Source organism: Pseudophryne corroboree, chromosome 2, assembly GCF_028390025.1.
Source record: "Pseudophryne corroboree isolate aPseCor3 chromosome 2, aPseCor3.hap2, whole genome shotgun sequence".
In the NCBI taxonomy this organism is placed as follows: Eukaryota; Metazoa; Chordata; class Amphibia; order Anura; family Myobatrachidae; genus Pseudophryne; species Pseudophryne corroboree.
Genome location: NC_086445.1, coordinates 115,879,444 through 115,896,943, shown reverse-complemented (window position 1 = coordinate 115,896,943; position 17,500 = coordinate 115,879,444). Strand labels below are relative to the sequence as shown.

Sequence of the window (17,500 nt, the reverse complement as noted above, 5' to 3'; positions counted from 1 at the left end):
ACAGCATCCACTACTGAAGAATGCAATGGAAACAGGCTTTAAGCCTCTCCACATACACTGCATAATTCATGCATGAGGCCAGGGAATAAAAGGTATTAGACCCTGAAAACAGAGAATGCTGGAGGAATGCTAGATAACAGTTTGATCATTATTATGCGGCACCAGGATAAAACCACTTTGATAAGCAGGGGGCTAATGTGACAGAAGCCGGGGGGGGGGGGGGGGGGGGGGGGGGGGGTCGGGTTTGACAGGAACAGCACATGACAGGTGCTGCAATGTATGCAAAACAGCAAGCTTTCACTTTTATTATTAGTTTGCCATTAAGTTTCCCTTAGATAAATAAGCACAAGACGGTGTAGGTTTCAGCAGAAAGTCAGACCAGCTTGCTCCACTTCAGAGCTGCGGGTGAAGGAGCAGAGATAAGGAAGTAATACTTATGTATTTATAGACCCGATGGTAACGAGGGGTTGACAGCCAGGGAACGCAAATGGATAGAAAAGCAGGGGGTCTGAAAACTCCACACATCCTATACACACTGATTCCGCACGCTCACACATACAGAATTCTTTAATGGGCACTAAAATTTATACTAGCTGTGTTATGGGGTGTGGGGTAGACCTTCGTGAAATGAAAACATCTTAGTAAGGGCCCTTATTAAAATGTTAGGTCTAGTAGGAAAATAAAGCTTAATTAAGTAAAGCCAATTTATTAATATTTTTTTAAAATATTATACAGATGACTGTCGCTCACAGACCCAATGGCACGGGAGCGTTGGGGCATCTGTGAAGACCCAGCAACCATCTCTACATGGAATTTAAACATAACCCTGAGAATAAAACTCAGCGACTGAAACATAAGTACATTGTATACTCTCCCCACACTGGCGTGGGTTTCCTCCCACAATGCAAATATATTCTGGTGGGTTAAACAGGCTCCCTACAAAATGAACTCTAGCGTGAATGTGTCTGTCTGTAAATGTGCTAGGATATATAGACTGTAAGCTCCACTGGGGCAGGGACTGATGTGAATGGACAAAATATTCTCTGTACAGCGCTGCGGAATATGTGTGCACTATATAAATAACTAGTAATAATAAATTAGTCCCGGATGTTCATTAAAGAACAAATCAACGTATTAATTTATTGTGTATTTTAAGGTAGTGCAAATATCTACGTTCGCATATTCTATTAAACAGAAAATATCAGCGTTAACTCAAAAAGCTAAATAAAAGAACGTCACCCTATAAACAGCGGTAGGTGAATTACTGTACATACCTGTGGCGATAGGGCCACATGTAGCCACCGAAACATTGCTCGGACACGCTGGCACCAGATGGCCCTCTTGTAGTGTGCCATACACGCATGAGAAACAATTAGAGTGCAGCAACTAAATCATCTGCATGAAAAAAACCTTGATCGTAGTTACAGGCCCAGTGAGACTGATAAGCAGAATTATATGGTTTTACACCTCAATTTAACCCTAACTGTCCAGATTTCAAAGATGTTCTTGATTGTGTGTAGATGGTACAGTGTAATCCAACTGACTGAGGCACTGATCAAATTATCTGTGCCATTAGGCCATAAGAAATGCGTAAGAGATATTCCCCTCGTCCTCATGTGACACAATAGTGAGATGATTTATCGTAGACTTCCAGACATATTAGCGAGTTCCTTGACAGACACCTGAAAAGATGCCATTTCCCAGCTAGCGCGACTCCAACTGTTATATTTCCTACATTACAATCCTAAACACATCAGGTGGAAAAGACAGGAGAAAATAGGACATTCATTACTTTCCCAACTTCCCTTACATCACCAGCTCACTTCTTAAAACGTCAGTAGAGAGGTGGATAAAAAAAAAAAAAAAAAAACACTCCCCCCATATGCATGTACTGCTGTATATTAATTCCACAGGTAATAAAAGGACATAAACATCATACATTCCCTTATACATAATACCAATATATTTTACGTTTTAAAATGTCTTTTTTTTAGCGTAAAAATGTCTCTACATTTTCATACATTTTTATAATAACCAGGCTAATAAATCTCTTCCTAGAACATACCTAAGTCTAAAATCACAGACCTCGATCGATCAGGTTTTGATAAGCATGCATTAGAATAGAGTCCTTGACGTTAACCCAGGAATGAAATGGAACATTCTAGATGACAATACATTGATATAATCACCCGCTGCTGCTCCTACTGACCTCTGGGGAAGCTCCCGGGCAGTGAGTGGTAAAGAGACTCTGTGATAATGACTGACACTTCTATAACAATGCGCTGCTAATGTGGATGGGACAAACTTCACTTTAAAAGGAGCGTTGTGCCGGCTGCCAGATTCCTATAGCACATCGTACTTTGCTCAACTACAATGAGGTCTGCCAAAAAACTCCTAAGGATGTTGAAACACAATAATATCATAAGGGCTTTGAAGAGACAAAAGTAATACAATACCCTGGGCTTAGTTATACTGGAGGTATGAAAGTCACTTCTCTTATAAACATGCGACATCAGAGCAGGTGATCCATCTCCAGGCTACAGAAAGGCTTCCAGTAATTACACTACTAGGACAATAATGCAGGTCCTTATTCTTACCCATATCCGTTACTGCAATGTATTCCAGTCTGGTGGTCATGCATTCCCTAACTCTTCTCTCCGCAGATCTCTGGAAGTCGTTTATCCTCTACCCATTGACACCTCGATATCTTATGCCTTTTGTCATATCCCAACCATTTCTCTCATTGATTCCCACTCTTTACAACACCGTGCGGAGATTCAGGAACATCCTTAGTGACGCCCTGAATGAGCAGCCTAATCTCCATGTTTAAATCACCTCGCCATATTCCAAGATAAATCATTGCTACGTTGTAGATCAATCAATAACAGTTACATATTATGTTAAAAGAAAAAACAAGCCACAACATAAAATGTACCACTGAAAAGAATGATAAAATGAAAATATCTAAAACCCTTTCTAAATGAGGAAATGGTACTTCGTGTACACATACAATTGTAGGTTGCATTCAGGAACACACTGGACTCTGCAATCACATACACATCTGTTCTCCCTAGGAACCCGTATTTCCCTACATGAGATCCCTCTAGTACAGGCAGTAAAAGGATATAGTTTGGAGGCAGAAAGTTCCAGCTTAAAACCTGGTTGGATAGTGCAAGATATCGCTGGAATACGGAGGACATTTGAGCGTTGAGGTTCTCCCGTCTGCTAAACTCCTGTAGAACTTCTATCGTTAACATAAAGATTCGCCGGAGATCCTCTTCCTAGAAAAGAAGAATATCCATTACACCGAGAGGAGAGGTAAAGCGGCTGTACACATCTACAAAGGATGTTGGAGGTGTGTGACACAAGGAGAGCTGTGGAGCTCGGTCACTAAAGAGGTCCAATGTCACATGGTCATTTCATTGGTGCTCCCTAAAATCCAGGCAGAAATAGGCCAAATCCACTTGCACATTTTCAGCCAGCGCACTCCTACTAACCAAATAGCAGAGACAGTGCGGCACAGGAATTAAGTCAATTCATCAGCAACAATGGAAACTCAAATGCATTGTATCAATTATAAAGCAGGAATGGAAGAAGAAAAGAGAAAAAGAAAAGAAGTGAAGTCACTTCGTAAGGAAACTTTATATGTCTGTTGGATGGTGTTTGTAAATACAGGTGGGGCTGTCATGCTAATTAAATATCAACAACCACAGGATACAACATAATGGAATCCTAACTGCAAACGTCTGAAAATGACACCTAAAAAGCGTTATTGCCAACTTCTATGGAACTCTACTTTCTGCACAGAACATGGTTGATCCAATATTTAACATGAAAACAATAACACATTTACCTTGATTTACAAAACAGCTCTAAAATATAGAAATACGTTTTAAAGCCCACAGATAACAGACACGACATGGAGGCTGCCATTTTTGATACTAGTAATACTAGAAGCTCTTAGAAGTAATCACTACTAGACATGCTTATAAATGACCACTTAATACAATTGATTGGCTTATGTACCAGCACTACTAATCCGACAGAAGCACCTATGGGCGGTCTGCACTAACATGAGAAGTGGCTGTGGGGTAAATCGCTCTTTGCACTAGAAGTGCCTATGAATTATGTTATTAGTGTGTATATCCATTCAATCTGTGTTCTAGGCCAGTGGTTGCCAAATGCAGTCCTTAAGGCGCCCCAACAGCCCGATAACCGAACTGACTGAAGTGCTAATTAAGTCACCTGTGACTAAGCATGGATATCCCCAAAAGCTGGACTGTTGGGGTTCTAGCTAATACTGCATATTATTTTGCTAATTGTTAACATTCAGATGGAAGCGCTGATCACATTGTTGTAATCTAGCTGTGGAATTAATTTTCCTTATCATGGAATTTATATTAGATTAATGCTCGTCAGATAATTCCCTTTTACTGCTGTCTGTGCCGGTCAATAGAAATCCCTGCCGGCTGTATATTACTGAAGTCTTGCTTCTCACTTCAGGAACGCTCTGCCTTACATGTGTGTGTGTTACATGAATTTCTCCTTAAAGAAGTCATCCGCCTCCACAAGATTTACAAGCAATTATCTTGTGTAATTATCTTCACAAAGTGACCGGGAACCCCAATTAGTGCACAGTGTCCCCTCGCATGGCTCACGCTTCGGGCAAGGTTACCATTCTCAATCGTAGTCCACGTGGATCGTAAACTATGAAAAAGTTAAAAAACGAAGAAAAAAAAACCACTGAAAAACTAATGTCAACCTTTTCATGTGTCAACCTTTGCCATGTCGACCAATAGTGGTCGACCTAATGAGTGTCGACCTAAGTGTTGTCGTCCTAAAGACCGGATACCTGCGCATAAACCCCCATTAAAAAATATTTATCTTTCTGTCTACATCTGTATATTAAATTAAGCTTTATCATCAGAGGCAGCCAAAAGCTAGATCGCGATCTACCGGTAGCTCGTAGAGCATCCGCCAGTAGATTGCAACAGACTTAACAGAAAATAACTGTAAGCCGCTGCTTCTCTTCACAGTCCCCAGGGATGCAGTGTGCGGGTGCGCTGGTGATGTCGTTACGTCACCCGCGATGTGAGGAGCCTGGGCGTTAATTGGATCTAGTTTGATTCAGCCGGCGGTGGCGACGACAGGAGAAGTAGCCAGCGGGAGGCCATGCAGCGTGAAAGCGGGAGCCATGACTGCGGGGAGAGGGAGGACTGAAGCTAGGCAGTGTGACAACTTGTCAGGTAAGTTATGCAAAGGGGGGTTTCTTCACAAGGGGAGGGACGATCTGCAAAGGGGGGAAGCTGCACAGAGAGGATTATTGTACAAGGGGCTATTATGCAGGGGAGTGGAAGTAGGGGTATCTGCACAAGGGGGGATTTGCACAGAGGGGGTTATGTGTCATTCTTAATGCTATTTTTAAATGTGAGCGTTATTATTGGTGTTATTTGACGCCAGTAGATCACCGGTAAGTAAGTGAACAAAAAGTAGATCCCAGGTCCTAAAAGTCAGGCCACCCCTGCTTTACATCATATATTCAAACCAGTAAGTTACATATACTGTACAGAGCTTAAAATTCTAGCCCTCTCCTTTTCAACCAGAGTTCAGTACTGTTGATACCCTTGGAAATGGCACAGAATGGCTCTGTGCACCGGATACAATTACAGCCAAAGAGTAATGGTGAACCATAAAAGCATGGGCAATGACAAAATAAAGAAAGAATCTGCTGGGAAGACATAAAAGCCTTGGTGGAAAAACTAAAAACTAAAATAAAAAAATAAAATAAAAAGTCAGAAAGCTAAATCAATTTAGTATGTAGCTGGAGGACGTTTTAAAAATGAACACATTAAAATTGCCTGAAGGTAGAAAACGTTCATAACGGTCATGCTGCCTAGTCTAACAAATGCAGCACCGGGGAAGAATGGGAAAATCATCTTGGCTGGTTGTAGAATGACAACTGAAGCATCATCTTCGTTTACGTAGTGCTATTGGCAATCACGCCTGGGCATAATCTCCAAGCCAGCACTGATTTTACATATACAGGTTGAGTATCCCTTATCCAAAATGTTTGGGACCAGAGGTACTTTGGATATGGGATTTTTCCGTATTTTGGAATAATTGCGTATCATAATGAGATATCATGGCGATGGGACCTAAGTCTAAGCACAGAATGCATTTATGTTACATATACACCTTATACACACAGCCTGAAGGTAATTTTAGCCAATATTTTTTTTATAACTTTTTGCATTAAACAAAGTGTGTCTACATTCACACAATTCATTTAAGTTTCTTATACACCTTATACACACAGCCTCAAGGTCATTTAATACAATATTTTTGATAACTTTGTGTATTGAACAAAGTTTGTGTACATTGAGCCATCAGAAAACAAAGGTTTCACTATCTCACTCTCACTCAAAAAAGTCCGTATTTCGGAATATTTGGATATGGGATACTCAACCTGTATTATATAATATACATATATAAAATTTTGTTTTGTTTCCTGTATTTACTTTTTGAATAAAAAATACCTGCATTTGACCTAGTGAGAAGAGTAGCGGGTGCACACGGATACAATCATTATGCTGATCCTTTGATTTACATCAGACATAGAAGAATCAGTTTAATGATTGTATCCGTGTGCATGCAGTGCCAATGCAGGAGCAATTACAAGGATCTAACGTCCAAATCTTATATACAGTACGGTTTCATTTTTAATGGTTTGAACATGCGATCCCATAGAAGCCCCGTACACATTGTGCTATAGTCTGCATCGTGTGCACGGTGCTGGCGGGAGCTGGAAGGGGGGTCATGCTGAGGACACACAGGACGGATGAGTTTACCCCGATCAGCTGCCTTGTGTACCCACCTTAACTGGTAATAACACAAACACTTCCCTCTGGGTTCACTGGCCTCTAACCCTTTAATGGCGCTGGTATTTCTGCAGTTCCTTTACATATAGCCCCTTTGTACCACAAGGATAGTTTTATGGTGCGAAGCACTTCAAGAGCAGCACAATGCCATCTGTAACTGTAAGGGGGGCATCTGAGGGATAGTGTTGGCTAATGGCCAAAGTTATTTTAGGGTAGTCATTGTTAGGCAGAATGCGTTAGTGTGTACCACATCAGTGAAAATAGCATCCCTACAACACGGAGATCGGATATCGTGTAAAAGAAACACAAGCACTGGACAGAGAAATGTCTTAGAACTCATTCCTTGGAAAACAAAGGACGATTACGACTGCACCTTTCATCTTTATTCTCATGGATGACATAACGGAAAGTATCAAGGCAGACACTTAGGGGGGAATTCAGCTGTCGGTGGGAAATTCAAAAAACCCAGTCACGCAGGGTTTTTCCCACAGCCTATTCAATTAGTGGACAGAAAATCACTACAGAAATTGTCCTTGTTCACGCACCTCCAGATCGAGTCTGATATTTCCTATAATCGTTCATTTTAGGAAAAATAACCGGGATTTACTCTTGAACCCCCCCAAGGACTAATTAAGCAATTTGAAGTTTCCAATTAGCTTAATTATTCTGTAATTACTCACCTTCCACAGTGTCTTCTGCATCCAACGTCGGGAGCTGGTTCTTCAGCAGCAGCAGTGAGTATGTGAGGTGTGTGTGTGTGTGTGTGTGTGTGTGTGTGTGTGTGTGTGTGTGTGTGAACCCCTCGTGTAGTGTATCCCCCCATCTCCCAGCACTTCTAGGAGCCCCTTCCTCTGTGTAAAGATGGATGGGAGACCACCAGGAACAGGTATTTTATATATATATACATATATACACACACACACATACTTGCGCCACTGGATTTTCAGTGCTGAAACCCTGCGACCATCTTTTTTTATTATTTTTTTGATTTGATACCAAAAGGTATCAGGAGCACATATATATGTGACAATCCAACATTGGACACAAGGTACGCAAGGTTTTTTATTTACCTGGCTAAACGTTATGCACAATTGAATTCCCCTCTTACATAGAATGCTTCATACAGATCAGGGGTTCTCAACTCCAGTCCTCAAGTACCAGCAACAGGTCACGTTTTATCTATGTCTGAAATCACGCACAGGTGAGGTCATCTATGTTGCTGCGTCAGTAATTACCCCATCTGTTTCACCAGACAGAAATCCTCAAACATGACCTGTTGGGAAAACTTGAGGGGTGAAGTTGAGAACCACTGACCTACAGGTACGTGGCAGTGGGCTGACAGCATGGCCGGCTATACCTGGGCCATTATTTCGGTACAAACTGAGACACACTGTGGCATTAGACATTATAGCAACACTATATATATATATATATATATATATATATATATATATATATATATATACACACATATATATATATATATATATATATATATATATATATATATATACACATATATATATTTTATTATTATAATACACGGATCCATGACAAAATGATAGACGTACCTGAAATATTCTTTTACAGTTCCCGTGAAACTCCATGCTGAGGCCGATGTTACTGGTCTTACTCGAACTGGAAAACTCTATGAGAAGTGCCGTCAATATGGAACAGGCCAGCGTTTGCTGCACAGAAACGGAGAACAACGTCAGACCACAGAGAGAACTGGGATACTCTTAGGGAGGTATTCAATTGTTTGAAAAGTCAGTTGGGTGTCTGTTTTTTCCTATTTAATAGACAGGAAAACACAGACACCCAACCGACTTTTCAAACATTTGACTTCCCCCCCCCTTAGAATGTCAGTGAATACGTGTTCTGCTAGACATTGCTAAACCATGGCAATTCAAAGGACCCGCTACCCTCAGAAAGGCAAACTTAACTGCATATGAAAAACAGACATTTTCCTGTGGTGTTTCAATATCAGCAGCATCCCCGATGCAGGGTAACAGCTGCTTGAATTGGCCACAGATCTCAATCAACTTCCCTCATTATTTAGAAAAAGGTCATATTTAAACTATGTTCACAGACACATACTTCAACATGCATGAGAACGTGATTAAGCGTAGAGAAATATTATCCTTTTATTGATGCAATTCTCTTCAGGTTTCTCAGCCAGACACTGCTTTAGGTCCAACAGCCTGTCATACGCACATCATGTAAGGAGATTAATTAGGTAGTCCTTTATACCAGACCTGTCACTAACATATACCTTATGTTTTTATAGTATTTTTAACACCATCAATTAAAAAACAAATTTGGAAAATAGACCAAGAATGCAGATGGAGCAGAAATCTATCTACGCACTTCCACTGTTCTATACCAGTAAAAAAACAGATTAAAAATAACCAGTCTAATACTACTGGTTGCAATTCAATTATACAATAGAATCAATAGCAACTCATTTTGCCATTTATACAATATAATAATGTTTGTACTACGGAGGCCAATCCTGGGCCATTTTTTTCAATACCGGGTATCGGGTTTAAAAAATGGTCAAACCTGGGATTCCCGGGATAGGGTTTTCCCTATGTGTCCACCCCCCTTGCCCCCACCCCTCACACATATCTAACCATACACCGTGGGTGGGCGGGTGTGGAACACCAATCTCTCTCGGCGGTCTGCGGCGAGTGATGGCAGACGGCACAGCATGAACTGTGGCTGCGCTGTGAAGCCGGGCAGCGTCTGCGCGTCCTGACGCTGCTCAATACTGATCCCTCAATCCCGGGAATTGGAGCTTCCAATCCAGGGATTGAATCTCGGCCATTTTTGGCCCTATATCCCGGGATCTCGCCAATCCAGGGATTGGATTCCCTAGCTCGTACAACATAGCTGCTAAAGCAGAGTGCTATAAAAAGTAACTAATATATGCAATCATACAAATACAACAATATTTCAATATTGTGACGTCTGTAAAATATGCAAAATAATAATGAAAGAAAATGAGTAAAGAAAGGTTTAGCCTCAGTGGTTTATCGGAGTTTATCGAGCTTCAGCTACAGCATTTTTACAACACAAGACCTTCAGCCTAATTCAGGAAGTTAAAATAGGTGAACATTTTTGGTACGCAGTATGGAGGGAATTCAGTTAGATGCGTTAAAGTGTTACGTTTGAGTGTTACCTTCTTTACCGCCCAATAATTTCACTTATCGCCTGTTATTGGGTGTTAACTTATCACGCAATCCAATTAGAAAATGGATGTTTCACCCAATAATTCTTGCTGATTTTTCACGTGGTAAATTTGGGTGAAAATGCCGGGACTTCGTTCAGAGCCCATGGGGGACCACACAATGATTATTTGGCAATTACAAGTTTTTAATTAGCTTAATTTAGGTAATTACTACATGTCATTATTAGGGTGAAATTCTGCAAAGTGCAGAATAATAGGATAAAAGATGTGGGCCAGGTATATGGTTATGCTGTATGCACGGGACAGGTGCTTTTTAACATTGCAGGTGGGAGTTAACAGGTGTTAAAAAATAAATAAAGTTAAAGTGGCTTAAAATGAGAAGAAAAAAAAAGAAAAGAAAAAAAAACAAGCAGCAGCATTTTTATACAAAACCAAAAATAACTAGAACATTTATCAGTATTATCAAATTTTTATTTGCATATTTTCAGGGATTAGGTTGATTTCCTAAACTTTTTATTATTTATCATGGCTTTTACAGAAAATTATCACACACATTTTTTTCTTTCAATTTGATGCAGGCGGAATCAGGAGTGCGCACAGCACGATAGGCATGTATCATTCTTGCCACAAAATTGGAGGCTAATTGGATATGCATATTAGAATGGCGACAAAAGGTGATTTTAGGTTTAGGCTACAGGTAGGATTAGGGTATCAGGGTTGGAAAAAAAAGTTTTTTGGGGGAAAAAAAAAGCTTTTTTGTTTAACATTTTTTTTTTTTTTACAACCAGTTGGGGTTTTTTTTGTTCATGTTTTAATGAAAATAAAAACTATTACAAACCTTGATCAACCATGTTTTAATGCTTTGTAACTAATTTTAGGCTTTCATTTGGTTTATTTACTAAAAATTTTTTGCAGCTTATGGGGTATATGCAATTGCGGGCGAATTGCGGCAAATTATCGCCGTTTTTTTAATTCGACAGGTGAATTCCGGCAGGTGGCTGCCGGAATTCACCATATTCAATGAAAAACGGATTCGACATTCCCGCGGGCGAAAAACGGCCGATTTGCCGGATTTTGCCGCAAATTAAAAAATCGGGGGAAAACGGGAAAAACCCTGGAAAAAATGGCGTGGGGTCCCCCCTCCAAAGCATAACCAGCCTCGAGCTCTTCGAGCTGGTCCTGGTTCTAAAAATGCGGGTAAAAAATTGACAGGGGATCCCCCGTATTTTTAAAACCAGCACCGGGCTCTGTACCTGGTGCTGGTGCAAAAAATACGGGGGACAAAAAGAGTAGGGGTCCCCCGTATTTTTTACACCAGCATCGGGCTCCACTAGCTGGACAGATAATGCCACAGCCGGGGGTCACTTTTATACAGTGCCCTGCGGCCGTGGCATTAAATATCCAAGTAGTCACCCCTAGTGTAATTGAGTACACTTTGGTCGAATTGCAGCACTTGTATCATTGCAGAAAAGTCGAATTTGACAAAAGTCGAATTTCAAAAAGTCGAATTTTGAAAGTCCGTTTTTTTGACGGAAAGCACTGAATTGCATTGACGATTTTTTTTTTTTTTGGCGAAAAATTCCCGGAATTCGACAATTTCGGAAATTCGACCACAATTGCATATACCCCTATTAATCCTATGACAACTGAATATATGTAGATAGACTAAATAATACATGCAAAGTACACTCAGAAAGATTAAGTTGAAAATAAGTCCTACTTATTAATTATAATTACATAAATCTGAAATGGAAAATGCTAAAGCACTTTTCAGAGAAATACACACACACACACACAAGGAGGAGTTAAGCATTAGCGCTGGTTTAAACCAGCCAACCCTGGATTCATTCTATATAATTTTATATATGATGTTTCCATCGTACCATTGCAGCGTTAGTACGAAATGGGCAAAAAAAAAAATGGACTTTGTTCACTTTAACGCGGAACACTCCATATAAAACTATGCATTTCATAGAACATTTAATACCACCCACCTCCTCCCGGGAGGAAGATATCCTGCAAATTACAGCACAAAAGACCCGTTCAATAAAAAGGCACCATTAAAAGAGATTTACACTATCAGAAGTAACTAGTTGCACGGAAAGGACCCTGAACAAGTCCTAAATCTCTGTGTGAGCAGGCTGCCAACCATGGATCATTAAGGAGCTTGCCGGAAAATTGTATACACAGCTTCTGTGCAGCCGTGTCCTGTGACTGCTTCAGATTCCAGAGCAATATACCTCTCTACGCTGCACCAATATGTAGACAGGACAGTAATAACCCTTTACAAAAGGTTTTTAGAATGTCCATTTAATATGTTTTTAGAGCTGTCCATTTATCGCGAATCTAAAAATCTCATACAGATACATCATGCAATTTTAGTCAGGAAAAAAAAAAGAAAGAAGACATAACTGATTCGATCCTTTACTTCTATTCTACCACCTTATCCACAGGTTACTCAAACTAGGACCCTTGATGGCTTTTGTTATACAGATTACATTAATTTTTGGAGGCACTTTTTGTCACAATCAGCAGCAAATACTACAAGATTATTCCAGGGAATTACAAAAATGAACAATTAGAGATAGATAGATAGATAGATAGATAGATAGATAGATAGATAGATAGATAGATCAGATAATGAGTAAACTGTTGATGAAACTCCACAAAGAACTTGCACATCTGTAATTACAAAAAAAAAAAAAAAAAAAAAAAATTATATATATCTATATCTATCTATAGAACTTGCATATCCACAAAAATGTGTATATATATATATATATATATATATATATTAGTGATGAGCGGTCTCGGAAACCGAACCCCCCCGAACTTCACGCTTTTTACACGGGTCCGAGGCAGACTCGGATCTTCCCGCCTTGCTCGGCTAACCCGAGCGCACCCGAACGTCATCATCCCGCTGTCGGATTCTCGCGAGGCTCGTATTCTATCGCGAGACTCGGATTCTATATAAGGAGCCGCGCGTCGCCGCCATTTTCACACGTGCATTGAGATTGATAGGGAGAGGACGTGGCTGGCGTCCTCTCCGTTTAGAGTAGACTAGAGAGTAGTAGAGAGTAGAGACACTTGATTTACTAATTTTGGGGAGCATATTAGGACGGAGTACTACTTGCTGATAGTGTGACCAGTGACCACCAGTTTAATTAATCCGTTCTCTGCCTGAAAAAAAACGATACACAGTGTGACACAGTCACATACCATATCTGTGCTCAGCCTCAGTGTGCCCTCAGTGTGCTGCATCATCTATGTAATACTGTATATCTGACTATGCTGAGTGCTCACTGCTCACACAGCTTAATTGTGGGGGAGACTGGGGAGCAGTTATAGCAGGAGTACATATTTTAACAGTGCACACTTTTGCTGCCAGAGTGCCACTGCCAGTGTGACTGACCAGTGAACACTGACCACCAGTATATTGTGATTGTCTGCCTGAAAAAGTTAAACACTCGTCGTGTGGTGTTTTTATTCTATAAACACATTCTGCTGACAGTGTCCAGCAGGTCCGTCATTATATAATATATACCTGTCCGGCTGCAGTAGTGATATATATATATTTTTTATATCATTATCATCCAGTCTATATTAGCACTGCAGCAGACGCAGTACGGTAGTCCACGGCTGTAGCTACCTCTGTGTCGGCAGTCGCTCGTCCATCCATAATTGTATACCACCTACCCGTGGTGTTTTTTTTTTTTTTTCTATCTTCTTGATACTAGTAGCTTACTTTAGGAGTCTGCAGTGCTGAGCTGACAGTGTCCAGCAGGTCCGTCATTATATAATATATACCTGTCCGGCTGCAGTAGTGATATATATATATTTTATATCTCATTATCATCCAGTCTATATTAGCAGCAGACGCAGTACGGTAGTCCACGGCTGTAGCTACCTCTGTGTCGGCAGTCGCTAGTCCATCCATAATTGTATACCACCTACCTGTGGTGGTTTTTTTTTTTTCTATCTTCTTGATACTACTAGTAGCTTACTTTAGGAGTCTGCAGTGCTGAGCTGACAGTGTCCAGCAGGTCCGTCATTATATAATATATACCTGTCCGGCTGCAGTAGTGATATATATATATATTTTTTATATCATTATCATCCAGTCTATATTAGCAGCAGACGCAGTACGGTAGTCCACGGCTGTAGCTACCTCTGTGTCGGCAGTCGCTCGTCCATCCATAATTGTATACCACCTACCCGTGGTGTTTTTTTTTTTTTTCTATCTTCTTGATACTAGTAGCTTACTTTAGGAGTCTGCAGTGCTGAGCTGACAGTGTCCAGCAGGTCCATCATTATATAATATATACCTGTCCGGCTGCAGTAGTGATATATATATATATATATATATATATTTTTTATATCATTATCATCCAGTCTATATTAGCAGCAGACGCAGTACGGTAGTCCACGGCTGTAGCTACCTCTGTGTCGGCAGTCGCTAGTCCATCCATAATTGTATACCACCTACCTGTGGTGTTTTTTTTTTTTTCTATCTTCTTGATACTACTAGTAGCTTACTTTAGGAGTCTGCAGTGCTGAGCTGACAGTGTCCAGCAGGTCCGTCATTATATAATATATACCTGTCCGGCTGCAGTAGTGATATATATATATTTTTTTTATATCATTATCATCCAGTCTATATTAGCAGCAGATGCAGTACGGTAGTCCACGGCTGTAGCTACCTCTGTGTCGGCAGTCGCTCGTCCATCCATAATTGTATACCACCTACCTGTGGTGTTTTTTTTTTTTTCTATCTTCTTGATACTAGTAGCTTACTTTAGGAGTCTGCAGTGCTGAGCTGACAGTGTCCAGCAGGTCCGTCATTATATAATATATACCTGTCCGGCTGCAGTAGTGATATATATATATTTTATATCTCATTATCATCCAGTCTATATTAGCAGCAGACGCAGTACGGTAGTCCACGGCTGTAGCTACCTCTGTGTCGGCAGTCGCTCGTCAATCCATAAGTATACTAGTATCCATCCATCTCCATTGTTTACCTGAGGTGCCTTTTAGTTGTGCCTATTAAAATATGGAGAACAAAAATGTTGAGGTTCCAAAAATAGGGAAAGATCAAGATCGACTTCCACCTCGTGCTGAAGCTGCTGCCACTAGTCATGGCCGAGACGAAGAAATGCCAGCAACGTCGTCTGCCAAGGCCGATGCCCAATGTCATAGTACAGAGCATGTCAAATCCAAAACACCAAATATCAGTAAAAAAAGGACTCAAAAATCTAAAATAAAATTGTCGGAGGAGAAGCGTAAACTTGCCAATATGCCATTTACCACACGGAGTGGCAAGGAACGGCTGAGGCCCTGGCCTATGTTCATGGCTAGTGGTTCAGCTTCACATGAGGATGGAAGCACTCAGCCTCTCGCTAGAAAAATGAAAAGACTCAAGCTGGCAAAAGCACAGCAAAGAACTGTGCGTTCTTCGAAATCACAAATCCACAAGGAGAGTCCAATTGTGTCGTTTGCGATGCCTGACCTTCCCAACACTGGACGTGAAGAGCATGCGCCTTCCACCATTTGCACGCCCCCTGCAAGTGCTGGAAGGAGCACCCGCAGTCCAGTTCCTGATAGTCAGATTGAAGATGTCAGTGTTGAAGTACACCAGGATGAGGAGGATATGGGTGTTGCTGGCGCTGGGGAGGAAATTGACCAGGAGGATTCTGATGGTGAGGTGGTTTGTTTAAGTCAGGCACCCGGGGAGACACCTGTTGTCCGTGGGAGGAATATGGCCGTTGACATGCCTGGTGAAAATACCAAAAAAATCAGCTCTTCGATGTGGAAGTATTTCAACAGAAATGCGGACAACATTTGTCAAGCCGTGTGTTGCCTTTGTCAAGCTGTAATAAGTAGGGGTAAGGACGTTAACCACCTCGGAACATCCTCCCTTATACGTCACCTGCAGCGCATTCATCATAAGTCAGTGACAAGTTCAAAAACTTTGGGCGACAGCGGAAGCAGTCCACTGACCAGTAAATCCCTTCGTCTTGTAACCAAGCTCACGCAAACCACCCCACCAACTCCCTCAGTGTCAATTTCCTCCTTCCCCAGGAATGCCAATAGTCCTGCAGGCCATGTCACTGGCAATTCTGACGAGTCCTCTCCTGCCTGGGATTCCTCCGATGCATCCTTGCGTGTAACGCCTACTGCTGCTGGCGCTGCTGTTGTTGCTGCTGGGAGTCGATGGTCATCCCAGAGGGGAAGTCGTACTCGTAAGACCACTTTTACTACTTCCACCAAGCAATTGACTGTCCAACAGTCCTTTGCGAGGAAGATGAAATATCACAGCAGTCATCCTGCTGCAAAGCGGATAACTGAGGCCTTGGCATCCTGGGCGGTGAGAAACGTGGTTCCGGTATCCATCATTACTGCAGAGGCAACTAGAGACTTGTTGGAGGTACTGTGTCCCCGGTACCAAATACCATCTAGGTTCCATTTTTCTAGGCAGGCGATACCGAAAATGTACACAGACCTCAGAAAAAGACTCACCAGTGTCCTAAAAAATGCAGTTGTACCCAATGTCCACTTAACCACGGACATGTGGACAAGTGGAGCAGGGCAGACTCAGGACTATATGACTGTGACAGCCCACTGGGTAGATGTATGGACTCCCGCCGCAAGAACAGCAGCGGCGGCACCAGTAGCAGCATCTCGCAAACGCCAACTCTTTCCTAGGCAGGCTACGCTTTGTATCACCGCTTTCCAGAATACGCACACAGCTAAAAACCTCTTACGGCAACTGAGGAAAATCATCGCAGAATGGCTTACCCCAATTGGACTCTCCTGTGGATTTGTGGCATCGGACAACGCCAGCAATATTGTGTGTGCATTAAATCTGGGCAAATTCCAGCACGTCCCATGTTTTGCACATACCTTGAATTTGGTGGTGCAGAATTATTTAAAAAACGAGAGGGGCGTGCAAGAGATGCTGTCGGTGGCCAGAAGAATTGCGGGACACTTTCGGCGTACAGGCACCACGTACAGAAGACTGGAGCACCACCAAAAACGCCTGAACCTGCCATCATCTGAAGCAAGAAGTGGTAACGAGGTGGAATTCAACCCTCTATATGCTTCAGAGGTTGGAGGAGCAGCAAAAGGCCATTCAAGCCTATACAACTGAGCACGATATAGGAGGTGGAATGCACCTGTCTCAAGCGCAGTGGAGAATGATTTCAACGTTGTGCAAGGTTCTGCAACCTTTTGAACTTGCCACACGTGAAGTCAGTTCAGACACTGCCAGCCTGAGTCAGGTCATTCCCCTCATCAGGCTTTTGCAGAAGAAGCTGGAGACATTGAAGGAGGAGCTAACACAGAGCGATTCCGCTAGGCATGTGGGACTTGTGGATGGAGCCCTTAATTCGCTTAACAAGGATTCACGGGTGGTCAATCTGTTGAAATCAGA

General features: G+C 41.7%; 1 protein-coding gene across 1 annotated transcript in view; it reads right to left on the bottom strand.

Annotated features, from left to right (window-relative positions):
- Positions 1 to 17,500, bottom strand: part of XPO4 (exportin 4) — a 238,563-nt gene that overhangs the window by 81,649 nt on the left and 139,414 nt on the right. The window contains exons 5-6 of the mRNA XM_063951629.1: positions 8,450 to 8,566; positions 3,128 to 3,281 (exon numbers count right to left, since the gene is read on the bottom strand). Of these exons, the coding sequence (XP_063807699.1) occupies positions 3,128 to 3,281; positions 8,450 to 8,566 (271 nt within the window). The remainder of the gene's footprint in view (positions 1 to 3,127; positions 3,282 to 8,449; positions 8,567 to 17,500) is intronic.